At 42.3% G+C, this 26,986-nt stretch overlaps 1 protein-coding gene across 12 annotated transcripts in view; it reads left to right on the top strand.

Moving 5' to 3' along the window:
• Positions 1-26,687, top strand: part of NCOA2 (nuclear receptor coactivator 2) — a 292,763-nt gene extending 266,076 nt beyond the window's left edge. For all 12 annotated transcript variants that reach the window (XM_047841918.1, XM_047841908.1, XM_047841909.1 and 9 more), the window contains 8 exons: positions 5,267-5,432; positions 8,094-8,372; positions 9,333-9,410; positions 11,046-11,280; positions 12,877-13,054; positions 13,760-13,958; positions 16,931-17,020; positions 22,810-26,687. In XM_047841918.1, the coding sequence (XP_047697874.1) occupies positions 5,267-5,432; positions 8,094-8,372; positions 9,333-9,410; positions 11,046-11,280; positions 12,877-13,054; positions 13,760-13,958; positions 16,931-17,020; positions 22,810-22,821 (1,237 nt within the window). In that variant the 3' untranslated portion in view covers positions 22,822-26,687. The remainder of the gene's footprint in view (positions 1-5,266; positions 5,433-8,093; positions 8,373-9,332; positions 9,411-11,045; positions 11,281-12,876; positions 13,055-13,759; positions 13,959-16,930; positions 17,021-22,809) is intronic.
• The last annotated feature ends 299 nt before the right edge of the window (positions 26,688-26,986 follow it).

The raw sequence follows: 26,986 nt of genomic DNA, 5'->3' as shown, positions 1-26,986 counted from the left end.
CTTTTATCATAGTGGGCTTTGCACAGCTCAGAAGCGTGGTATGATACCTGTCTGTTTTCCTTCCCTTATCTTAAAGGAGAGTAAAGGATTCAGAAGATTCAGTGAAGTTTAAAAACAAAAAAAAAAAAAAACCCCAAAGTATCAGAAAATGAATAAGATCCCAGCAATAAGACATCTGAGAAAAAGTCGAGGGCTAGTTATTTCACCGAAACAAAAGACCAGGGAAAGTGCTTACTAACCGTCTCGAGTACATAAAGGAGGAGGCTCACTTACCAACTGTATTCCTTTCATCATGGGAAGAAACTAGTATTTTTTTAAGCCTGCGGTGCCTCTGAATCACGTCTGGGGTCTCCTTAACAGGCGGGTCTGGGTGGGGCCCAGGGCTCTGCATTTTGAGAGAGACCCAAGAAGATGCCTGCATCTCTGGCCCTCCCCCTGCACTCTGAGCAGAAATGAGGCAGGAGAAGGATGACAGAGCAAGAACCGCGTGCAGTCACTGTGGCTCTCACCGGACCAGCCACCAAGGCAGCGTGCAGCTTCCATCACCGGGTCTGTTGGGAGTAGAGCATCGCACAAATAACCACTGTAGTAATAACTTGGAAGCAGTACTTTTTCGGGGTCCTCCCAGTTCTTTGAGTCTAATTTGATGGAGTCCGTGAGTGTTAAGCTGTTTCTAAATATGTTTATCTGATATGTTAAAGAGCCACCCATTTCCATGGAAACTTGCACATAATAGAAATGTAGTACGGTAGTTAATTGCAGCATCTGATAGTTGTTTTGGGTGAAATGTCAAAGATTAGTTTCCAGAGAATACTAGGCGCAAAGTTAGGATTTTCCCTGTTGCCCAAACAGACGAACATTCTGTTAAAACAAAAATGGAAGAATTGCAGAGTTTGTATGGAGCCCAGTCACCATGTAAGCATGTTCGGTTTGCTGTGCAAGTTTCTGGGTCTGGGCACCAACCCTGTTCTGCCGTTGCTCTGGTTACGCTGTGTCAGTTTTCTTTGTATGAGAACTGTGTGGACAAAATAGAATGTGTTCATCACTTCTAAAGTCATTTCAGCTTTTCCAGCCGCTTACCCCCCATCTTTTATTTTAAATAATTCAGTTTGGAAGAAATTTATGGCCAACTTTATGGTAATCTTATTGTCATAGAAATTCAGAAGTGATGGATAACAAAGGTTTTGACTATGTCTCTCTTTTGAAAAGAAAAACAGTGCTTTATCATCCCGCCCCTTTTTTTAACTCCCCTAAGTATCATCATTAACATTTTATAGTTTTACTGCCTACTCAGGGGTAAGTTTTTAATGTTTTATGAACCCAGCTTAGTTTAAGTACACATTTCCAGAAGACTATAGGTTAGCCCTTAAATCTCAAACATAATTCTCTTACTCATTTATTTATAGTTGAACTTGCATTTTCTGTAGTTCCATTGAGTTTTATTTTCCTCGATGTCATATGTAAAAAAGATGTTTAAAATATAGCCAGGGCTCCCTGGGTGGCTCAGTCAGTTGAACGTCCGACTCCTGATTTCGGCTTAGGTCATGATCTCACAGTTTTTGGGATCGAGTGACAGCTCTGTGCTGTCAGTGCAGATATATTGACATACTTATCAAATATGCTTTGATATATTTATCAAAATAAGTAAAATAAAATATAGCCCAAAACTTATAAAGGATTTTTTGAAGATTTCTGTTGGATTTATAAAAGGGGCTTTCTCTTCAAATACAGTAGCTGCCCTCCATGAAAAACTTGCTTTCACATTAAGTTCAAAATCTGAGTTAATTTGGTTTTCTTTTGTTTGAAATGCATCTAAATAAAGTTTCTTTTGTTGTCTATTTCTTATCATGTAGTAGCTGCTACTTTTCTGCAGAATTTTGAAAATAACGTGAAAAGCGATGATAATGGTCAGGTTTCTCAAACAAGAGCTCAGAATTGACCTTATTCCCCTTTAAAAAAAAAAAAATGTTTATTCTGAGAGAGAGATTGTGTGTGTGCATGCATGGGCGGAGGAGGGGCAGAGAGGGAGGGAGAGAGAGAATCCCAAGCAGGCTCTGTGCTATCAGCATGAGCCCAGTACGAGGCTGAATCCCAGGATCTAAGCCAAAATCAAGAGTTGGACGTTCAACCTACTGAGCCACCCAGGCGCCCTTATTCCCCATTTTGTCTCCATCCTTACTGTTTTTTGGTAGTTCATAAAGTGTACATTTCAAGAAATGAGGTTTCTTTTGATGATAGCTTTATCTTCTGCTAGTTTGTTAATCATTTCGCATCAGCCCATGGCCTGCGTGTGTTCTTTCCTTTATTCCTCTGAATTTCGTCCTTGTCTTGTCTAGATTGTGACTCTATTTGTAATTGCCCAAAATGCAGGAGAATAAGTTCTTCATTGTGTTGGGGGACATTTATAAAGTTGGGATTGGAAGTCTGGATTGGTATTTTTTCCATAAGCCAATCATATTATTACATCTCTAAGGGAAGTGATATAACTCATGGTATACCCAAATTTATCATATCAACCACAATGCAGTGTATCTTTCTGATTATAAGATACGATATCCTGGCTAGATCAGGAGCCCTTTATTTTCATCAACTGGAAACTTACTGAGCCTGTGCAGTTTCAAGAACTGGGCCAACAAAGAGACTTAAGATCTCCTCACTTGGTACAGTCTGAAGTTGATATTTTAACATCAATACCAATATCGATTTTAAGTGAAAAGAAAGGACGAGGCATGGAGTGACAAGTGTTGGCCTTATAGTGGCATAGATGGCATCTTCTGGAAAAGGATCAATTGCCCAGGGTGGCTGGGGCTCACGGGGAAATTGTGGACATTGAGTTTGTAGAGACTAGGCTTTACCAAAGTGTGTGCGTCCTTAAATTCCACCACCACCACCTGTCCAGGGACTTAGACATTTTCCTGGAGAGCTAAAATAAGAATTTTTGAGTCATCCCAGCAAAATTTGTTTTGGAAAAGGAACCTAACAGCATTGTCTGAGGAGAATAGGAGAGAGGCTATAAGCAGGGAATTATTTTGAGATTCCTCAGCCTGAGCTGACAAGGAAGAGCCCTGACCAAAGTAGGAAAGCTGGAGGTACTGTTGGACGTTTCAGTCTGTGTTATGTATTGCTTTGAGGTTTGTTTTTTTTAATTAAGAAAAGCATGTAACAAAAATGGGTTATTTTATTATGTTGGAAATTGTTTTTTTAATTTAAGCTTTGGATGTATCTTTCCTACGGTGGAGTTGCCTTGCAGAGGGTGACCGTACCTCCCTTTCCTTTTGACGCTGGGTTTCAGTCCAATGCAAGACTGGGGGGTGTGGGTTCAGGCGGAACCCAGCAGCCTTCCTAGATTTAAGAGAGTAGATTTCACCTTAGCCTGTCAGCAGTGGGGATCTAGAGGGGTCTGGGTGGGGAGGTCGTGTTTGGTGTGGGAATGAAGCTTCCGAAAACAGAAGTTGAAAATTAGGGAATAAGGCAGACCAAGAAAATAACTTTAATGCATTTAACTAGCTACCATCTTTGGGGAGTGAGGTCCCAGGTATAAGTGATTTGGTAAACACACAACATCCACTCTTGGCTGACTCGACCTCTTTTCGTGAAACTTACCACATCCAAATGTTGGTCACTCCTCTGCAGAATTTCCTCCTCTCTTTGCTTCTGTGATATGCGGTTCTATTGTTTTTCTCCTCCTTGTTGCTGCTGCTTTTCTACACTGCACCTTCCTCCCACTCCTTAAGTGTAGGAACAGCAGACTGATCTGATCACATCTGTGTTTAAAAACTTAAATTCCAGGAGAGCATGGATGCCAGAGAAGCAGGAAGGGCAGTAGGGAGACTTTTCCAGGAAACGATGTCTTACTGAGGAGCAAGGCAATGATGAGAAGAGGCAGGTTAGAAAAGGCCCCCCAAAAACCAGAGCACGAGTCTCAGAGTGTTAGCTACCTTTAGCAAGGCAGGACCATTTGAGTGGAACCGGGTGGCCGCACAGCGCACGCGCTCAGCCTGTGGTAGTAGCCCGCGGCAAGGGAGGCTCGGGGATGCAGGCTTAGAGCCAGGAAGGGCAGGTGAGCAGTGTCATGAAGGGCGCATTCAATTAGGTGATTTCCCTCACAAGTTACTGGGGATAAATGGAGAGTATAAATTGTTCTTTAATGCACTGATTGTAAATGTTGGAAATCAATTGTTGGCTTTCATAGTCAGCATTTCGGGATCCTAGGCCAAAGTGGCATGCCAAGCTGTCTTTAGAAAACATGGCATATTAAATTGGGTTAGATAAATAACTTCATCCCTTGATGGATCTATTCACACTTGCTTAAGAATGAACTTACTTACTTGTAAACTTTTCTTTTCTCCAAAACATCATATGGTAACTCTAAGAGTACTAATTAGACCATTTTGGCAAAATACAAGTATCATTTTCCCTTTCGATACTGAAGTAACTCAGAAACTTTTCAAACCCCCACCACAAACAACTTGTCATTTAATTTAAATTTTAGGAGTTTTATGTACCATGAGTTTGGAGTTTAGTGTTACAATTATATCACCTGTGACCTTTTATAATAATATAATCTGCACATTCACGATCTACTTTGGTTGACTCAGAAAGGCCAAGAGCCGCACTTCCTGGGGGCCTTAATGAATATGTTTGCAAGGCCTGCTTATGCATGACTAAGAAGTTTCCTATTAGTCCGACCAGAGTTAGTCTAGCAACAGCTGAATTCGAAAAACTTAATGCAGCTTTTCTTCTTATAGGTCTCTAGTCTCTCCCAGGTGAGTCATCACAGCCACGTATGAAATAAGACTGTTTAAATGAAATTTGTCTTTCCTACCAAAGTTCAGAAAAATCCTTTGATTACTTCAGGGCAAAGTGAATACATACCTATGCTTGAGAAAGCCATGTAGATTTGTGGAAATGCAACAATCAGGAGGGCCCTGGCAGCACGCGCGTCTGTGTAGGAATCACGGCTTGGCAGTGTCTGCTTGTGCGATCTCCCCGACATGTGGGTTAACCCCTCTGAGCCTCAGCTTTGCCAGCTTTAGAGTGGGGGCAGGCAAAACGAAAACCATACACTAGATGCCTCGATTGGCACTGAGTAGAGTGTGTCTGTCACTGTGACTTGTCATTTTCTGTTCTGGCTGGTAGAGCGTTGTGTTACACAGACCCGGAAGTCAGTGGTTGATGTTGGTCACCTTTTGTCCCTAAGGGAAGAAAGCGTTCTCTGACCAGCTGGCTTTTCCAGGGGCCCACGGTGAAGTTTGTGTCTTCACAGGCAGCCATTCGGCAGCTCTCCGGACGACCTGCTGTGCCCACATCCTGCAGCAGAGTCGCCCAGTGATGAAGGCGCTCTCCTGGACCAGCTCTATTTAGCCTTGCGGAATTTCGATGGACTGGAGGAGATTGACCGAGCCCTCGGAATACCCGAACTGGTCAGCCAGGTGCGCACGGGCTGGGGGTGGCCGGGGGGGGGGGGGGGGGGGGGGGGGGTTGCTGAGCTCTCTCAAGGGCACAGACTCGTCCGTTTTCTTTGGTTCACAGATGCTCTGCGGTCTGCTTCTTAGGGCACTTGTTTACCTCCTAACAAGCTGGCTCTGTTTTCTTTCTTGCCCTCCTTGTTACCCCCACGTAAACGTTTGCCCAAGGATGGAGAACACTGAAAATGAGCTTTCATTAAATTTAGGCTATTGAGCTGAAAGGCAGAAAGTCAAGGCCAGCTCACCTAATGGCGTAGAGGGACACACAAGGAGCAGAGAACAGAGAAGTCTAGAACAAAACACTGCCGCCCCAATGACCTAGAACCCTTTCAGCTAAAAACCCAGTTGGCATCCACGATGATCATATTCATCTTTACATTTGTGGGCTGGTGAGAAGAAGCCAGTGTGCTAAAAGAATACTTCGCACACAAGCTAGCAGAAGTCATTTTAGAGGTAGCTAGAGCTCATTAACCATTTTGACCTTTGTGTGGGTTGAGCCCATAATAATTTGGGGGGATATTTAAACGTAAATGGGAAGACAAGAAAGTGCTTCTTAAGCTTCCTCCTTCTGATAGTTTGTTAAAGCAATTCTCTACTTTAAAGTATTGCTACTTTATAGCAATAATATAATAAACAGCCTAAACATAGCCTCGAATGTGGTAACAGTATTTTCTGTGTCTGGCTACCCAGCTAAATTTGTGGGAAGCGGGCATCCTGGTTTACTTTATAAAGAGGAACAACAAATCTAAACAAAATCTAACCAAAAGCTATCACAGTCTCAGTACTGTCTTCCTCTTTGCTCATCATCTTTATTTCTTACTGCTAAACAGTAGCTTCCAGCGTCCAGTATACTTAGACATATGACGTGTCAGGAGGATGTCAGAAAGGTGATGCAAAGTCATTGGAGGCTTCTCTAAAGCCTAGAAATCATACTGTCATAATTCCCACAGTTCAGCAGACAGAAGTGGGAGTTAAGACTTGTCGATTCATATCAAGAACAGCAGAATGGGAAGAAATGACTCAAGAGGCTACATGATATAATGTGAAATAAATTGAGAAAGGAGAATGGAATTTAAATATTTCCTGTGTGGCTAGTTTGCTTTTGCTTTAAGTGGTAGCTAGAAGTCAGCACTCAGTATTTTTCTCGAGTTTTGTCCAAGTGACATTTTTTTTTAAATGTGGTTATTGGGATTGTTTGTAGCGTCGTTTCTATCAAAACTGGTGTCCTTTTGTCATTTAATATTTTTAGTCCCCTTCATTTTTTCATTCATTTGTATTCTGTTTTGTCTTATCAAGTCCATTGTCAGTATAATGTCATCCTATTAAACTGAATTATAGAAACATTTTTCGGTGGATTTGGGAAATGGAGAGTACGAATAGACTTTATTTGTGCACATGAGAGTTGTGTGTCTTCTTTAAAAACTGGAAGTTATTTCATTTCTTCTCTGTTGAAGATGGGCAGGTATTTAAAGTTCTAAGATAGTTTCGTGAGTGTAGTTATTCAATTCAATAATGAGTTCAGTAATTCAGTAATCAATGGTGTCCCCTGGGGAGGCTCCATCCACATACTTAAAACTGTGCTGGAGAGGGCAGTGGGCCCGGGTCTTGTGGGTGGACCTCAGGACCGCGCTAACGTGAGCCAAGGATCATGGCCAGCACCAGGCCCCTGCTCTAACTTGGGTAGACTGGTTTGAGGAAGGCCTAGGACGTGACCATGTTAGAGAAAGCGTTAAGAGACGTTTTTGCTCTTGAGTCCTTCCCTCCTTATATCAGAAGGGTTGTAGCAATTACCCCTAGAAGTAGAAGGGAGAGGAGAATAGAATTAGCAAGTATCTGTTTCCACCCTAAACACAGACACCGAGGGCCACTTGGGGGTGAGGTGTTCCCCCTTGGAGAAGTTGTAGATTTTCTATACCTGCTTCATTCTGACCCAGATAGATCAGGTAACCATAAGAAGTCAAGAACGACAAACACAGCAAATGTGTCCAGTAGCTCATAAGATGGTGGCAAACTGTAGGAAGTTCCGGCAGCACAGAAGGCAGTTAAATAAAGGCAGTGTATCGCACTGCCGAGGAGCTCAGGTGCTAAATCACAGACTGGATTGGAACCCACTACCGAACCAGCCAGAAAGGCTTATCGCAACTTCCTCCGTGTCTCCAGATCTCACTTTTTTCATCTGCAAAATGGGAACGATGGTGGCGGGTGCCCCAACACTGCCGACCCCAGTGAGGCACCAGGGTGGTCATCTGACTAAAATGATTGCTTCAAGTATGAAGAATCAGTGAAAAGACTTAACACTTCCAGGGGACATTTCCATATTACAGTCCGGGCCAGTCTCTGATGGGGAAGTGAGGAGGCAGTGTCCCTTAGTCCTGGCCTAGTTCTCCTTCCCTTGGAAGAAGGGTTGATGGGGGTCAGGCCTGACCCTGCTTCTTCCCTCACATAAGTGCACCCGTTGAACAAAGATATTTTCTAGGAAGAAAGGTGGAGTCACGCTAGGTACCTTTGTATAGTAAGTACAGTGTGAAAAGCTTCAAGTATATGACAGAGAAAATAACCTTGTATCAACTCCGCTGTTTAGAGCGGTTGTATTCATTTGTTTGTTATCTGGGGCTGTCTCTTCAGAGCCAAGCAGTCGATCCGGAACAGTTCTCCAGTCAGGAATCCAACATCATGCTGGAGCAGAAGACCCCGGTTTTCCCACAGCAGTATGCATCTCAGGCCCAGATGGCCCAGGGAAGCTATAACCCCATGCAGGATCCGAACTTCCATACCATGGGACAGCGGCCCAGCTATGCCACACTCCGCATGCAGCCCAGACCAGGCCTCAGGCCCACAGGCCTGGTGCAGAACCAGCCAAACCAGCTGCGACTCCAGCTGCAGCATCGCCTCCAGGCACAGCAGGTGTGCTCTTCGTGGGCGTCTGGAGAGGCGGCCTGGGCGCGGGGGAGTGGGCAGCTTGAGGCGAGAGGGCGGCGTAACAGTCGTGTCCTCGGGGAGGACGGAAAGCTCATCCCGTCCCTTCCAAGATGACCCTACAGCTCGTGCTCTGTTCTACTTACTGATTTCCCTTCTGTCTCGTCCACTAACTCCACTCTAGCACAGGGGAGCTGTCCTGTTGCCCAACAGGACAACGGTCTAGCCTTGAGGTCTAGAGCTAACGGTCTAGCCTTGAGCTCTCTGAGCCTCAGTTTTCCTGTCTATAAAACGGGGCTGCTGTATGGTGCAGGGCAATGTTAAAGGTGGTTTCGGGGCGCCTGGGTGGCGCAGTCGGTTAAGCGTCCGACTTCAGCCAGGTCACGATCTCGCGGTCCGTGAGTTCGAGCCCCGCGTCGGGCTCTGGGCTGATGGCTCAGAGCCTGGAGCCTGTTTCTGATTCTGTGTCTCCCTCTCTCTCTGCCCCTCCCCCGTTCATGCTCTGTCTCTATCTGTCCCAAAAATAAATAAACGTTGAAAAAAAAATTAATTAATTAAAAAAAAAAAAAAAAGGTTTCTAGCTCAGTGTGAGCACTCGGGACAACAGTAGCTCCTTTCCTCAGTCCTGTCTCGTGACAGAAATTGTCACTGTTAGCTGAGTGGTGGCAGAGCAGTGCTGCCTTCTGAGTGCCTAGTTAGCTCAAGAAAATGTGTTCTCGGGAAACAAGGCTAGAGAGATTTCTGTAAACAGTCCACAACGTTTTCTCAGTTACAAGCAATGCGAAACCTCACTGATAATTAGCTTTGTAAAAGAATTCTGCTGCAAACCATGTGGTTTCAGCATCTAATGCATACAGATGTTACACTGGGGAGGGCGATTTCTCAAGAGAGATGATTTAAAATATATTGTGTAAAAAATGTATTGATTCTTCTGTCTGTTGCATTTAGAATCGCCAGCCACTTATGAATCAAATCAGCAATGTTTCAAATGTGAACTTGACCCTGAGGCCTGGAGTACCAACACAGGTAAGGAGCAGACCAGCAGTCAGATTTCATGGGATGTTGAGTTTCTCTGTCATTCCTTCCTTGTCAGTATCCCAGGCCAAGTTACTTACAAGGTCATATGACCCAGATCAGCACCATGGATCTGTTAGGTCATTCAGATGTCCATCTAGCCTGTCACTTTTGTAGTTCCATTTTTACTGCCAGGTACAGTCAGTTCTTGTCATTCACTTGTGTTGTGTTCTATGAAGTTACAGCAAACACTGAATTAGCGACTAGTGAACCATTGCTCCCAGGAGACATACAGGGTTAGGGTCCTGCCAGCCTCTGGTGCCAGCATGGTCATCGGTCTATCAGTACATAACCTTGTTTCACATGTGCTTCAATTTGAAGAAATCTTATTTAATAGGTACTGTCGATTTGTTACCTTGAACTCAGAGACACCAGCGCTGTGACTCTTGCCTGAATGAAGCTCACCCCACACGTGCCTTCTCCATAAGGTACATCGCAGCCTCTTGCATTTAGGAACACTAGACAGCTCTTTAGCACTACTCTTAGGAACCACCGTCAAGAGCAAAATCACCTGGGAAAAGCACACCAGAGTGAAAAACGTGGAACTAAATAGTCCACAAAAAGGACGCTTACAGTATGAGAGCTGAAACAAGAAGGCAGAGTGTCACCTTGTTTCAGCCTTAGGTGGGAATAATGTGCACCTTGGGCATCTCAGATTCTTTTCGCGCATGTCCATAGACGTTGACAGTGCTGTGAATATAGAGTTGGGGGTTACAAATAAATTCTGGCAAGTAGGTAAGTTCACAAATATGGAATCCAGGAGTAATGAGGATTGACTCTGTACTGCTAGGACCCCATAAACAGCCTTTTACCTCTTCTGGGTGGCAGGCACTGACATCCTTCCCTGCATCCATCTGTCTTTTCCTCTTCAGTCTGCCCTGGCCTCTTTGCATGTTCCTATCACCCTCGCTCTCCCTACACTCCCTCCCCTCTCCCTGCCTCTGTTCAGCCTTTTCCGAAGCACTTCAAGCCACATTTCGGCACAAATGATCTGGTTTCCCTTTAGATTTGAATGCCATCTTCAAGGTTTCTGTGACATTCATCTTACAGCTAGGACTGGTATTATTATGAGGTCCTTTAGTTAACTGTGTTCTCTCACAGTGAGTTCCAAGTTAATCCATAGTAACGTTGAAGTTACCCATGTCAGTCATTGCAAGGTTTCAGAAAAATCATCATCTCTGTAGAACTTAGAAGCCCACATTCTCACCCACCTACTGTTCGACTCTAAAATGTTCTCTCCACATGGCGTCTGGGTGGCTCATTCGATTGAGCGTCCAACTCTTGATTTTGACTCAGGTCATGATCTCAGGGTTCGTGAGATCGAGCCCCATCTTGGGCTCTGCGCTGCACTTGGAACCTACTCAGGATTCTCTCTCCCCCCTTCTCCCCCACTTGCACTCCTTCCCTCTCTCTGTCTCTCTCTAAAATAAAAAATAAAATGTTCTTTCCGTGTAATTTTATTTCCCAAATGATTTTACATGAGACAGTACCATTTGTTGTCTTATTTCTAATATACAGTTTGTTTCTCAATCTGTGTCTTCCCCCAATGTTCCCCTCCGTGCATTCCCCACTTCACCCCCATTTTAGGCACCTATTAATGCACAGATGCTGGCCCAAAGACAAAGGGAAATCCTGAACCAGCATCTTCGACAGAGACAAATGCATCAGCAACAGCAAGTTCAGCAGCGAACACTGATGATGAGAGGACAAGGGCTGAACATGACATCGAGCATGGTGGCTCCTGGTGGTTTACCAGCAACTCTGAGCAATCCCCGGATCCCCCAGGCAAATGCACAGCAGTTTCCATTTCCTCCAAACTACGGTACTGGACTTACATCCCCACCACCTTTCACCAGCCCTTTCTCCCCAGTGTCCCCTGCTCTTGGGTCTCAGCTCCTCTCTCACAGCTCTTTGCATGGCTCCCACATGAGTCTGTCTACCCAGGGAGTGATAGGCAACCTGGGAGGACAGCTGGGGCCTGTCAGGAGTCCCCAGGTCCAGCACAGTGCCTTCCAGTCTCTCAGCTCAGGTACCACCTTTTCTCTGAGTGCAGGTTTTACTTTAAGAGTGACCGAAGTAAGTGTGTGTGAGTGTGCGTGGATGTGTGTGTTTCTGTCAATGTCTGTAAACACGGGTGCATATGTATATATTTATTTTTGAAGACCTCTGAGTCTGACTCAAACAAATCAATAGATACATACAAAATGTTGAAAGACCTACAAAAATTCAAGCATTACACATTCTCCAATTTTTGAAAAAAAAGATGATACCAAATCTTCAATGAATAGATAATTCCTGAGAAGTGTTATATAGAAGCCCCAGTGGAAGGCCCTTTGTTTTCTTCATATTGATTTGTTGTTCAGCGTCAGTCTTAAGAGACAGATGTGTAATGTCATAAATATTCATATTTGTGTGCATGTCATGTTCAATTAATAGTTGAATTATTGATAAAAGTTAAGTGCTTACATTAACATTAATATTCCAAGTGATTTTCCCTGGCTTTTGCCAGAGTTATCTACAAATAACTATCAAGCCTCTGTAGTGCTTAAATTCATGTCTCCTGTTTCTTTAAAGAACCAAATAATGTGCGGGTTTTTCTGTGTGATCATAAACTTTTCTTTCTCAGCTAACCTAAGCATTAATTAACTATGTACATTACACACATCTAGGCAAAAAACGCATTTTCCTTTACGCCCTCCTTGAAAGTTTCTAAGTTGCCGCCTTTGTTTCTAAGCTCCTTTCCTGTTTCCTTTTTGATGACTTCAGAAAGTGTTCTAAAAGTTCCTTCTCTCCTTTTAGTGTAAATGCCATTTAGTGTAAATGCTTCTAAACTGAACAAGAAGCTTACATTGAATTTTTCTATGTATTCTTGCTCATCTTAGATAGCACTGAAATACCGCAGAGCCCTTTATAGACAGAATCCTTTGTGATGCAGTTACTTATTTTTAAAAATGCATGGATCTCCTTGTAGAATGACTTCATTCAATAAAAAAATTATTCAAATGTGTTAACTTTTCATAGATAGCTGAACTTCAGTCTGATTTCAAGTTTAAACAATCCAATTGTAGTGATACATAAAAATTTGAAGACTGTTTCAGGTAAACGAGAAATACACATGTATGACCAATTCTTGATTTAGAGAGGGATAAGGGGAAGGAACAGTATTTTCTCTATCTCTAGACAAGGTAACTACCTTAGAGAATCAACATTTGGAAATTTTTTTCTTCATGCTTTTTATCCCAGTTTGGAACCTTTTTTAAATGTATGTGGTTAACCAGCACATGATCAGGTATTTGAAAGTAATTTTCTATGTAATTTTCTATGTAATTTGTATGTAATTTGAATGTTCTCTTTTCTTCCCCCCAATCTCTACGATAAAACTAACAGTCTCCTTTGGATTTCTGTTTTGTTTTTTAAGGAATAAGTCAGCAACCTGATCCAGGCTTTACTGGGGCCACAACACCCCAGAGCCCTCTGATGTCACCCAGAATGGCACATACCCAGAGCCCCATGATGCAGCAGTCTCAGGCTAATCCAGCCTACCAGGCCTCCTCTGACATGAATGGGTGGGCGCAAGGGAATATGGGTGGAAACAGGTATGCCATATTTCTGTGTCTTTTTAAGTAAGTGATCACCAGGGAATTTTTCTGTAGACCGCCTGTCTCTTTTCTGTATTTTTTCTTTTTTTTTTTTTTAATTGAGTAAGCTCTATGTTCAACAATGGGACTTGAACTCATGACCCTGAGATCAAGAGTCACATGTTCTACTGACTGAGCCTGCCAGGTGCCCCATCTTTTCTGTATATTTCTTAATTTTTTTTCTCAAGCAAGCAATACCAAGTAAACTACGAAGTAGGAAAGTTACTAAGTAGGCAGAAGTTACCAGAATACAAAAGTTTAGCATATCTCTTCCTTGGGAGTAAAAGAACTCCCCTGAGAAGGTACCACCCCACCAGTTTAAGACCGAAACTGCTATGGAAGGCAGTGCTCTAGAAGGCATCCTTTATCAGTACATGTAGTAAAAGCAAACAAATAAAAAGCTTGTTCGGTGCAGATAGGAAAGAGAAAGATACACCTCTAGACCTTCACAGTGATGTTAGGAGAGGACTGTGGTCGCCCCTGCAGCCTCATTGAGCACTTCCTCCACCATCTCTGACCTCACCCCTGCTGGCTGTCCCACCCTGGGGTCTTTCAGCCTATACTTACTCATCCTCAAGTAAATACGTGAGAAACAAGTGCTCAAAACTCCCCACCTTTTTGCCCTACAACTCTTGACATTTTAATCTTTTCCTTATGTTCTAGCATGTTTTCACAACAGTCCCCACCACACTTTGGGCAACAAGCAAACACCAGCATGTACAATAACAATATGAACATCAATGTATCCATGGCGACCAACACAGGTGGGATGAGCAACATGAACCAGATGACAGGACAGATCAGCATGACCTCAGTGACCTCCGTGCCTACGTCGGGGCTGTCCTCCATGGGTCCCGAGCAGGTGAGCACCCTGAGGAGCAGCCCATTGTCTTCTGATAACCTTTTGTCTATTTCCGCATTCAGTGTATCTTTCCATGTACTTAACATCTGCCATCAACTCCCACAGGTATTTTGATCAGTGTTTTCTCACCTTACTTTCACCTGTGTTAGTGCCACTAACAGAAATACTTGTTAATGACAAAATAAACATGAAAGGATTCCTGACTGCTCAAGGATCTTTTAAAATATTTCTTAACTGTCTTGTCATTTAAGTATTTTCTTATTTGAGGAACTTAGCAATATCTAAAATGAATCTCTAAAAATTGAATGGTAAATGTACTTAAGTAGCTTTATTTTGGATTTATAGTTTAAGAACTGATTTTCTTCTGAATGAAAAACCAGACGAATCGCAAAGGCCAAACTAACTGCTTGCCATCCAATTAGCTGTATTTCCACCACCACCGCCCATCCCACCCCCTCCCGCCGCCCCCGGCCAGTTAGCTTTAAAGGATACTTCACTCGTGCAGGGAGACTGACACTGATCATCCAAAAACTATTCTTTATCATCTCTGGGGTGTGAGTGCCATGTTTTTCGGGTCAATTTTTTTTTAATTTTTTTTTTTTAATGTTTATTTTTGAGAGGGAGAGACCGAGCATGAGTGGGGGGAAGGGGCAGAGAGAGAGAGAGAGACAGAATCTGAAGCAGGATCCAGGCTCTGAGCTGTCAGCACAGAGTCTACCCGGGGCCTGAACTCACAAACCCTGAGATCATGACCCGAGCCGATGTCGGAGCCACCCAGGTGCCCTCCTGGTCAGTGTTTTTTAAACAATTCTGCTTAAGGCTGTATTTCTGAATAAGACTAGTGATTCTGCTATCCCTAAGTGTACACCAGCTTCACTTGGTGGCAGAGAGACTCAAAGCATTGATATCTCGGGTGGCCGGCCTAGGATTCAGAATCTGGGATTCAGAAATTCAGAATTTATCCACAGATAAAGGTGTTAGTTAAAATTTTTTAAATTGTGTTTACAGAAGAACTTATGTTTTTTTAATTTTTTTTTAAACGTTTATTTATTTTTGAGACAGAGAGAGACAGAGCATGAACGGGGGAGGGTCAGAGAGAGGGAGACACAGAATCTGAAACAGGCTCCAGGCTCTGAGCTGTCAGCACAGAGCCTGACGCGGGGCTCGAACTCACAGCCCGTGAGATCATGACCTGAGCCGAAGTCAGATGCTTAACTGACCAAGCCACCCAGGCGCCCCAGAAGAACTTATGTTTAAAGGGCACAAAATGCTTGGCATTCTACTGCCACAGTAGTTCACGCAAAGTATCAATGTGGCAAAGACCCTGAGTCTTATTTCATCTGTAGAGAAATCGAGGCACGGGCAGGTTAAATGACTTAGTAAGTCACTGACAGGACTGTGCGTTCAGTCAGATCATAATTGTAGAGTGGTGAAAGACTGAAGGTTGGATTAGCCTATTTCATCTGATGTTGGTGCACCACAACTTGTGAGGAAATTTTAGTAAATTTATTTACAGCACCTCTGTTTTATTCTATGAGAAGATGTTAATAAAAATGCAGAGTAGTGCATAAGGAAATGTAAAGCCCTTTGCAATTTAAGAAAGCTCTGTGTGGGTAATAATTCGCCTTTCTGTAGTTGAATTGATGGTGACTAAACCATCAATGGTGGCTTACTTGGGTAAATTAGACATAACTAAAGATAGATTCTTGGGGCACTCGGGTGGCTCAGTCGGTTAAGCATCCAACCCTGGATTTCAGCTCAGATCATGATCTCACAGTTTGTGAGTTCAAGCCTGCACCTGCTTGGGATTCTCTCTCTCTTTCCATCTGTCTTTCAAAAAAAAAAAAAAAGAGTTTTATCTTTTCGATGGAGGAAACATGGTGTTGATTTTGAATTTTCTACAGAAAGGGGCACTAGTGGCTCCTGATTTGCTTTCTAGGAAGACTGTACAAAGCAAGGGCCACCCAGATGGTCTACTCTACCATGGGTCATAGTCAACCTACCTGGAAGTCATGCCGTTTTATTTTTGAGGGAGGGAGAGAGAGAGCGTGCACGCGCGCACGTAAATGAGGGAAGGGCAGAGAGAGAGAGAGAGAGAGAGAGAGAGAGAGAGAGGGAGGGAGAGAGAGAGAGAGAGAGAGAGAGGGAGGGAGGGAGGGAGACACAGAATCCGAAGGAGGCTCCAGGCTCAAAGCTATCAGCACAGAGCCTGATGCGGGGCTTGAATTCACGAACCATGAGATCATGACCTGAGCTGAAGTCAGATGCTTAACTGACTGAGCCACCCAGGTGCCCCAAATTGGTACATTTTTAGTAATCCAGATTGGTTTGGCAAAGAAACTTTTACATAGATTTAAACCTTTTGAATATTAGGATTAATTTGGAAACCTAAAAAACACAACTGCAGCGTGTTTCTTCTGATAAAACCAGTCCTGTACAGTATTTGCATTTGTTTCTTTACTTTGTAATTTGTGAAAGAATTGTATGAGTGCTGATGAATAATTCACTTAAGAGGCACAAAGTTCAGCACTGTTGGGTACTCAGACTTGCTTTTGCTAATCAATAACTTGCCTAAGTAACAGCGGTATTAGGAGCTTCTCAGATGGCTCCGAAGTCCCAAATATGAGTCACTGGTCTAATTTGAATCATCCGAAAAGGTGAACATGTTAAGGCATGAAAATGTTTCAAGTATGATCAAGACTGTCAAACTTTTATACAAAATGCCAATAAAATTTTATTTTGAAGGCAGTTAGTGTAAGTATTTATTTCCCTGTTCCTCCCAACTCCCCCACCTCCCACCAGATCTATACATGGGAGAGTAGGTCTAGGGATGGGACCGCTTTTACAAAGCCACCTTTCCCCGTAATTCTACTCCTAAGAACAAAGACGAGGAGGAAGGTCGGTTGGTTGTTCCCTACAACACTTTTGGACATCCCACTGAGTGGAGCCGCTGTCCTGTCTTGTGCCCTCAGGTTAATGACCCTGCTCTGAGGGGAGGCAACCTTTTCCCAAACCAGCTGCCTGGAATGGATATGATTAAGCAGGAGGGAGACGCATCACGGGTAAGAAACGGCAAAGAAATCTGTGAACAGGGTAGTAAGGTGAACATGGATATTTTATAGAGCAAAACTGGCAGACTCACTGTCAGCCAATAGATTGAAGACAGTTGTAACGCTTGTGATTTTTAAAAATATCTTCTAATTTCATCTGACATTCAATAGTTTTTCTGTGAATAATTATTTCTTTAAGCTCATTTTAACTGAGCTGATGGTGGCGTATGAATTAAGAACACTAATTTTGCCCTGGAATGATATTATCATAGCAAAGCCAAAAAAGTAGCAATGTATTAGTCATGTTAAGGCAAACTTTGATTTATTTTTACTTTTTCTGAATCATAATGTTAGATTTTCAGGAGGATAAAGAGGAGCTAACTTACAATTATTCCCTATCCCTTAATTAAGTCTGTGTTTATTCCTGTTAAGAGTTTGTCTATATTTCACTTTGTTTAAGCAACAGTCTTATATATTATTTGCATATTACCTCCAACCCTTGTTCTAAGAAGAGTGATAGTACCATGTTCAATCAGATCTTGAAAAAGAATAATCCATTCTTGGAACTCAACTAAATTATGTGTCTAGCAGCTGACATGTTAACAGGAAGGCTCTGTGAGCAGCTTAGCACATAGTAAATGGGCCTGCAGGGCCCTCTCAAGGTAAGGGATATAATCCTTAGCAATAGATAAGTTTCCTTTTTTTTTTTAGTGTTTATTTTTGGGAGACAGAGACAGTGTGAGCAGGGGAGGGGCAGAGAGAAAAAGACACAGAATCTGAAGAGGCTCCAGGCTCTGAGCCGTCAGCACAGAGCCCGACGTGGGGCTCCAACTCACAAGCCGTGAGATCATGACCTGAGCTGAAGTCGGACGCTCAACTGACTGAGCCACCCAGGTGCCCCAGGTTGAGTTTATTTTTAAGTTAAAAATTCTCTCTCAATGGAGAAAATAGAGGATCGGTGTTCAGTTTCCTACAGAAAAGTGGATCTTGATTGGTTTTGTTAATATCTAAGTTTAAAAAGGAATAGATGCAGCAGTGCCTGGCTGGGCTCAGTTGGTAGAGCATCTAACTCGATTTCTGAGTCATGAGTCTGAGCCCCACATTGGGTGTAGAGATTACTTTAAAAAAAATTAAAATGGGGGGGTGCACCTGGGTGGCTCAGTCAGTTGGGCATCCAGCTTCGGCTCAGGTCATGATCTCACAGCCTGTGAGTTCAATCCCCATGTCTGGCTCTGCGCTGATAGCTCGGAGCCAGGAGCCCGCTTCAGATTCTGTCTCCGTCTCTCTCTGCCCCTCCGCTGCTCTCACTGTCCCTCTCTCTCTTTCTCTCTCTCTCTCAAAAATAAAAACATTAAAAAAATTAATTTTAATAAAAAAATAAAAATGGGGCTCCTAGGTGGCTCAGTCAGTTAAGCTTCTGACTCTTGGTTGTGGCTTAGGTCATTGATCTCACAATTCGTGGGTTCAAGCCCTGCTTGGGATCTCACTCTCCCACTCTGTCTCTCTCAAAATAAATAAATAAACTTTTAAAAAACTTTTAAATTAAGAAAAAAAAAGGTATAGCTCCAGACTTTAAATACACGGTGTGTGAATTTTCTCTTTGTGGTTTTTCTTGTTTAAAGAACCACAGCCACACATGGTAGAGATGCCCCTGGGTAGGAATCCTACAGATGATATATTTACCCAGATGCAGAGCTCATCTAAATGGTTAACGTCGCTACAGTAAGCCAAACGAAAAATAGAGTATATTCCATGTTGACTACGTGTGCAGACTCTAAATGTGCCATTGATTGAAGTTTGAAGCCCCTTAGGGGGGTGGCACCTTTCTCCTGCCAGCCCAGCCTCCCCTACCGCACTGCACCTCTACAGAGTGACCACAATAAATCAGTGATGGCTTATGTGCAAAAAGTAGAAGCTTAAAACCTGGGACGCACTTCCCAGAGGAATGATGACATTAGTGATAATTAGGCTTCTGCTAAAGGACAGCCCACGTTAACCCAAAAGTGCCAGGGAGCTTAACCTTTCAGCACATCATAGCTCTGTGGAGGAAAAATGCATTTGGGGGTCAGGATTGCATTTCCCTCCCTGAACCCACCATGACAGGATCTGACCTCCCTTCCTCCACCTTCAGTGTGACTGTGTGCCAGCCTAGGACAGGGACACAAAGCAAGCACCCGGGAGAGCCAGTTTATAGGGCCAGGTGCTCAGATGCCCTGCCTGGCCCAGGCCAGCAGCCCCGTCTTCCACTCCTGCCCTCCAGTTTGACTTGCCTTATATCCTTCTGCTGCCCTATTACAGAAGACAGACTTGTATACTATACAGCAGAACACTTGGATGGCCCCTAATCTTTTTTTTTAATTCCAGAAAAAACCAACAGGTATGGAGCATTCACTGCAAGCCTGATTATCTGCTGAGAGCTTTATTTAGATTAGTTGATTTAAACCAATCATAACCGTATGGTAGAACTACTGTTTTGAGGGCTTGATGAGTTGCCCAAGATCCTGCAATACTAGGAAGGAAGCTGAGACAAGGCTCACCCCCCATGCGTGCATTACTAGTCCCTGTACTCTGCCGCCCACTTTCCCACATGGAGCTCCTGGGACGTTTCTCTAAAGGTTTTATGAAAGTAACATTGGAGAAGCCCCAGAAGAAACAAATTTGGCTGCCATTCCCTTCTGGTTTTTTATAGAGCCTGAAGGGCAAAGAAATACACCACACTGTGGGACAGACGGTAAAGATTTGGCTACATATTGAAGAGCGTCCTGGGCTTCAGGCATTAGGATACTAAATCTCAGGAGGGGAAAAACCTCTGAAGTGAGGAAAGGGAATGTACCTTTTGGTCTCTAGTATACAGGAACCATACTGGGCCCATCAGAGATATTTAGGCCTCATCAACACTTACGGATGAGGAGATGGAGTCTCAGAGGATGAGGGAATTTGCCCAAGCTCGCACAGCTAGCGTGTGGGGGCACATATCACAAAGAGGAAGACCACTGTGAGGAACACCAGAGAGAGGCAGGGGCCTTCAAGCTGGAAGGACTAATCCGCAGAGTGGGGCCTGGGCAAAGTGGAGAGGTAAAGCTGCAGGCAAGGTGGGCCAGTAGAACCACCTTCATGCACATCTAGGCCCGTGATGGGTGCCCGCTAAAACTCAAATGGAAAGATTAGCATCAAGGTCACAAAAGCAACTTTCAGTAAATATAGGATGTTCTCGCTATCAAAAGTACTCTTCAGGATCTCTGGGGAGAACTCTCTCCCTGTAGTCATCTAGCCTGGACCATTTATGCCCCTCCCACTTTCTTTGTTTCTCCCAGACCCCCTCTTGAATCTGGCTTCCCATCTATACTTTGTTCATGCTGAATATTAAGGCCAGAGGACAGTCTGTCAGACACTCTTGTTTCCTTCAGAAAGTAATATGTACAGTATATCCCTTCTGATCCATGAGTAATAACTGGAAATCACTGCACTTGTCACCATTCTACTGATTATGTGCAAAGAGAGGGATCCAGTCATCTCTGTCCTCTTGTGTTTCTGTAATATTCTCTGCTGCTGTTGTGAATCAAGGAACTTTTCAGAATTTATATTGGTAACCTGGTTCTATTTGTTGAGCTAGAAACCAGTGGTTTGGGGCGCCTCGGTGGCTCAATCAGTTGAGTGTCCGACTTCAGCTTAGGTCATGATCTCACGGTTCATGAGTTCGAGTCCCACGTTAGGCTCTGTGCTGACAGCTCGGAGCCTGGAGCCCACTTTGGATTCTGTGTCTCCTTCTCTCTTTCTGTCCGTCTCTTGCTCGTGTTTGCTCACTCGGTCTCTCTCTCTCTCTCAAAAATAAACATTAAAAAAAAAAAAAGCAGGATATGGAAAGAATCTTTAAAAAAGAAAAGAAACCAGTGTTTCATTAATCAAATTGGTGTTCCACTTATCTTGAAATGGAGATTAAAATTGTACCTTGCTTTAAGCAGAGCTAGTATATACAACTGTGGATTTACCAAAATGCTATGTAGAGAGGGGCGGTGATTTTACACAACCAAAAGATTCTTCTTTTTACAAGGACTTCTAGTATGCCTCTATGTTTTACATATGTTTAAACATACCAAATTGAGTTTACTGGTCAGCTGCATGGCTCTTGTATAAAGTGTAGCTATTATTACTTGTATTTACTGGTGTTATGGAAATCGATCACTAACTAGGACCAGCTTCCAGGCAGTGATGATAAGGATAGTGGTGATGACATTCACCGAGTACTTTTTATGTTCCCAGAACTGTTTAAATACCTCGTGTACATGATTTTGTTTAGTCCTCACAACAGCCCTAGGAAGTATTAGGGACAGAAAGATTAAGTGACTCTCCACCCCTGAAGTGACACAGCCGGATGCCAAGCCAACCAGTGTCACTTTAGATATCCACGGCTCGCTCAACATTCTCTTTCAGTACACTGCTCCTGGGTGATAGCTGCTTACTGATAATCCATTCATGTTAAAGAATACTGCCTTCAAGTTGCTAAGGACATTAATATTTCTCAGTAGAATTTGTTTTTCTAGACTAACTGGAAAATCCAAGGATTTTTTCATATTTTAGAGCTGTGGAGTATTTCCATATGAAATCATGTGACACAAATTGGAAATAAATATATAATTCGGCTTTATATCAAAGAGAAAAGTACATTGACTGTTCTTCTCTAAGAGGAAATACAGTCAGAGGGATTCTCCTAAACTAATGTTTTAAGCTTGGGAGAATTGTGCTCCAGACCAGGAATGTAATCCCACCTTTGACCACTAGAATTCATGAGCTGGCAGCAGTTTCCCCCAGTCGGTCTTTGCAGGGTAGTGTGGTGAAATTGATTATTTTGGGCTTACTCTCTGATCTTACTAGATAATTTTTAATGGCCCTGATGTGCTAGCTATGCCTTCATATCTAAATCCCAGAAACAGTTGTTATGTGTCCTCACAGTACCCAGTATTTCCTCTCACATAATTCAGACCATGTTGTTATTTGTCTCCCTGGCCCACTCGATGTTTTGATGGCGGTGACCAGAAATACACTGTTTTGGTTATAGCCCCAGCACCTGGCACAGAGTGGATAATTAATATTTGCTACATGGATGAAACCTTTTGGGGGGGGGGGGGAACATAGTCAAAAACATAGTCAATAACCAAAGAAAAGCACTGACAGACATGCACCAACCAGTCAGATGCCTCACGTGATTCTTGCTCACTACAGCCCTCATTCAAACCATCATGGCATAGCAACCAGAAACTGGTGAGAATATCCGTAGATCCAAAACCCTGGTTTATTCAGCTCCCTGAAGCCAGGAAAACACCCCCACGGAACCCTGGGAGTATCTCTGTAAGAGAAAGTCAAGAGGGACGTTTTGTTGAAAGTCGGTTTGTACTGGATGATTTTGAGGAAGGATTGAGGAAGTGGTGGCCGCTTCTGAATCGGATATTGTCAGAAAGCCAGGGCAGCTCAGCAATGAGGTATCTCTGCAACGTCGTTTGAGACGGTGGGCGAGGACATTGGTATAGGACGTCATTGGTGAGAGAGCAGCAGTCATCCACTGAAGCCTCTCGTCCTACAAAGTGGCGCGGAGGATCTGCTGGCCTTAAGGGAGGAGTGTGCTCAGCGAGGAACAGGGCCTCCTGCCTGTCTGCCTCAAAATCAAGTGTAATTCAGCCAGACAGAGCCTTCGGGAACGACACTATTTAAAAATGGCCAAGTATATTGACGATTCTGTGATGAGCTTTATGACGGTGTTATAAAAAATTCAGAGGTACTTCACAATTTTCTCTGTTTTTCTGCAGAAATACTGCTGACACTGAAGGTAGCTGGTTGCTTCTCTCTTCAGCTGACGGGGCTCACTTGCTCAAAACACTTACCGGCCTGGAGAGCTGTGTCTATCTGTTTTGACCCAATCGACCTGCCAGCCAGTTCTGCCAGAGCCAGGTCAGCAGACGGGCCGGGGCCCTGGCTCCCGGGGTGGAGTCCACCTGGCTGTTGCAGGAGGAGCCGCCTCTTCTCTTGACAGTCTGAAGCTCACGTCCAGACAGTTGCTCAGTCTGTTCACTGCATTCACCTTAGTGCAACTTAGATCTCTCCTGCAAAGTAAATGTTGACAGGCAAATTTCATACCCATGTCAGATTGAATGTATTTAAATGTATGTATTTAAGGAAAACAACCATGCTCTTGTTCTGTTCCTGTTTGGTTCCAGACACTGGTTTCTTGCTTTGTTTTCCCTGGCTAATCAGTCTAGTGCAAAAGATTAAGATTTCATCTCGGGAAAGAAAAGAGTTTAAAAAAAAAAAATACACACACTAAAAGGTGTTTTAACCTAAAGCCTGCATTTGGGATAAAAGCAGAGCAGACACCATGGACAGCGCTGTATGTACAGAGACACCCAAGAAGTGAAGACCAGTAAAGTCATAGTTGTATCTTTGTAGAAGCTCTAGAGACCATATTGAGAAGAGTGTCCATTACCGAACAGAGGAAAAGGAGCCTGTGAGAGGGCTGTGGATATTAACAAGTGCTTTTTTCTTTTTTTCTTTGTCAAAATCAAACTATTCCACCTAAATTGTGAATCAAGAAGAAATATTGTTCATTTCCAAACTAAGTTCCCTTTAGATTGATAAGACAGCTTTGATTAGCATCTTCTCCATCCAATCCTGACTCTTCCTTCCCCTGTCAGCCTTCCCTACTTTCGTTTTTTTTTTTTTTTTTTTTTTTAATTTAAATGCAACAGAAACCAGGTAAGCCCTTTATTTCCTTAAATGTTTTGCCAGCCACTGTCAATTGCTAACTATTAAATTTCAGAAAAAAAGCATTTACTGGCAAGGAGAGGAGCCAAGTTAGGACTTGATACAATCCAACTAAGGATACCTGCTTTGAAAGCATGTTTATTCTGTTCCCCAGCAACACTGGCCTACAAGAACGGGAGAAAGTAACCGTGTGTTTAAAATTGACAGCAGATATCACAACAGATTTAACCTCTGCCATGTGTTTTTTATTTTGTTTTCTAGCAGTGCTGATGAAGCCGAAGTTTTGTAAGGTACATAAAATCCAATTTATATGTAAACAAGCAATAATTTAAGTTGAGAACTTAAGTGTTTTAATTGTATAATTTTTGTGAGGTATACATATTGTGGAATTGACTCAAAAATGAGGTACTTCAGTATTAAATTAGATATCTTCATAGCAATGTCTCCTAAAGGTGTTTTGTAAAGGATATCAATGCCTTGATTAGACCTAATTTGTAGACTTAAGACTTTTTATTTTCTAAACCTTGTGATTCTGCTCATAAATCATTTATCTAATCTATATGATATGCAGCCGCTGTAGGAACCAATTCTTGATTTTTATATGTTTATATTCTTTCTTAATGAACCTTAGAAAGACTACATGTTACTAAGCAGGCCACTTTTATGGTTGTTTTTCTTGCCCACTCTGGTAGGGGAATAATCTTTTATTAATTGGCATCAGTTTCAGACAACTGCAATACCAAGAAACTGATGACCTTTTTTGAGCTATTTCTCCCCAACCCCTAAAACACATACTTTCTTACCTAACTTTCAGAATGATGTCTTTTTGATGTCTAAAAAGCAAAGCATTTTATATCTCATTAGCCAGGCTTTTTAGGAACAGAGAGGTTTTTCCTTGAAATTTGTTTGTTTATTTGTGGCAGGGTGAAAAATGTACAAACTACCCCTATTTATATTTATATCTCTCTCTATATGTGCAAATTATGGAGTATAGAAAGAGATATAGCCCAAAGATAACTGGTTAAGTAGACAGTCTGAAAGTGTTGCTCCATACTAAAGAAATTTTTCTGGAAATTTGCATTTCGATACTTTTTTCCCACTTGAGAGGGGTATCGCTCGCTACAGGGAGGTGGCCAGGAACAGCACTTCTCAGCGGCCACCAGTTCATGTGTCCCCCTCGAAATGCTCTACTTTTCTCAACCGAACCACTGGGTTGCCCAGTCGTGATGGAAAAAATGAGCAGATGTTGGCCCGAAACTCCGTGACCTCATCGGTGTGATGAGGCTCACATTACCCAGTTTACTGTGACCGGTTTTAAGTTGGTTTTTTAGAAATATGTGAATTGGAATGACTTTATCTTCACACAGCACAGAAGAGAAATGGAGTTTAAACTGGCTTTGTTTCAAGTCCCTTTTCACTAAAACACTGTCCCCAGAATATCAGTGTATCTTTGATTGTTTATCCATCTGCCCACTGTGTCTTAATGTCAATCCCAATTCAGACAAATCTGCAAACCTCTGATACCGATAATTTAGAATAATTCACGATCATTACTGTTTTGAAGGAAGAGAGATTATAAATTCTCTGATGGCTCAGACCAGGTAATGGATTTTGCTTTACATCTAACTGAAAAGAGAAAAGTCAGTGAAGGAATCCTCTGATCATATTGATCACTGTAGAAGCAAAAGCCAAATCAGTCCCCTTCATTATCAGTATTTCTCATGCTGTAAACAATAAATTTGTCAGACTGAGTACTTGGTTTTGTTTTAATAGAACAAATAATCAGTGTTTTACTTATATTACTAAATGTGAAAAACACATAATGTGAAAAGTATACATACATTAACTTGGTTGTAAAACTCATTTAAGTGTTCATGTAATGTGCTAAGTTTAAAAAGTGAAGTGAGCTGTTTTACTACAATGAATTCGTTTGACTCAAAGACTAAAAATGCCCCTCCCACGTGTATCTCTTACGGCCTGTAATAACTGAAAGCAATGTTTTTGCAGTTTATATAATGCAATTTTTAATCTGTGTTTAAAAATGGAGTTCATATGGGCTTAACACATGAAATGGGTGGCACAGATCCACTTGCAGAACCCAAAGATACACAATCAATTTTGAAATGCAACTTAAGCCATTAATTGTTGGTGTGAATTTAAAATTTTCTAGTATTTGTATGGTAGTATGCTGCCTAAGAGCAAAGCATTCTCTGCACAAAAGAAAATTACTGTAGTGGCTTCGATTTTAATTAGAATTTTCTCCCTGGTGTTTCTTTATAGAGGAAAACAAAATCTTTTAAGTTTCTTACTACAGGTAAAAGCTATGTGCAAGAACCTCAAAATGCTAAAATCTAGCATAATGCCTTAGATCTGTTTTTAAGTCTTGTATATTCCTACATAGCTGTCCAATGTATTATATTTGTATAGTGAATTGTGTACAATTTTTGAATAAGTGCATCATCACTTAACCTTTATGTTGTTGAATAGTGATGATGATACATTTCTTCAAACATTTAACTGTCATTTTTGTTCCTTTGTCATTTGTGGGTTTTATTTGTACAGTTCCTCATGAAGTTGCATCTGAGATGTGTGTATATGAAAAGATTATACAAGGGTAAAATTAAGCAATATATTAACTATGGTTCTTCAGGAGAAAGCTTACAGTGTTTCAGGTTGTGATTTATTTTCAAAATGGAGTTGACTCTGAACATCACTTTGTTCACCTGCATTGATGTTTGTATTTCTAGTGTGAGCAGTTTATGCAAAGGTAGATATATTCAGAGAAATTTTAAATACATTTATGCAAGTTAATATTGCTTTGCTGATGCTATTTGCTTATTTGATGTTAAATAATGCTATTGTAAATAAAGAATTCTGTTGTTATTGCATCATTTAATAAATTTTAATGCCTTCGGGTTTTACATGGCTTGGGAGATTTTAATGTGTTTATATATTCTATCTCCATTCGTAATTGCTCTTAATTTTTAAAATATCTGACTTGGAATTTAATACTTCCTTACATTCATACAATAGTTGACACTATTTCTAGCACTTTAACATTTGGTTCTCCCACTGGCCCGTTTCACAGATTTTCAGTTTGAAGCCAAGGGTGGTTACGTCTTGGTTATCTAACAACTTAATGGCAAATACAGGCTGAACATAGGTCTGCAGAATCCCAAGTGATGTCACTACTCTTCTCACCAGAGTGTTCCACCTCCCTTCCCT

Source organism: Prionailurus viverrinus, chromosome F2 (genome assembly GCF_022837055.1).
Source record: "Prionailurus viverrinus isolate Anna chromosome F2, UM_Priviv_1.0, whole genome shotgun sequence".
Lineage (NCBI taxonomy): Eukaryota > Metazoa > Chordata > Mammalia > Carnivora > Felidae > Prionailurus > Prionailurus viverrinus.
This window is presented reverse-complemented; position numbering and strand designations above follow the sequence as displayed.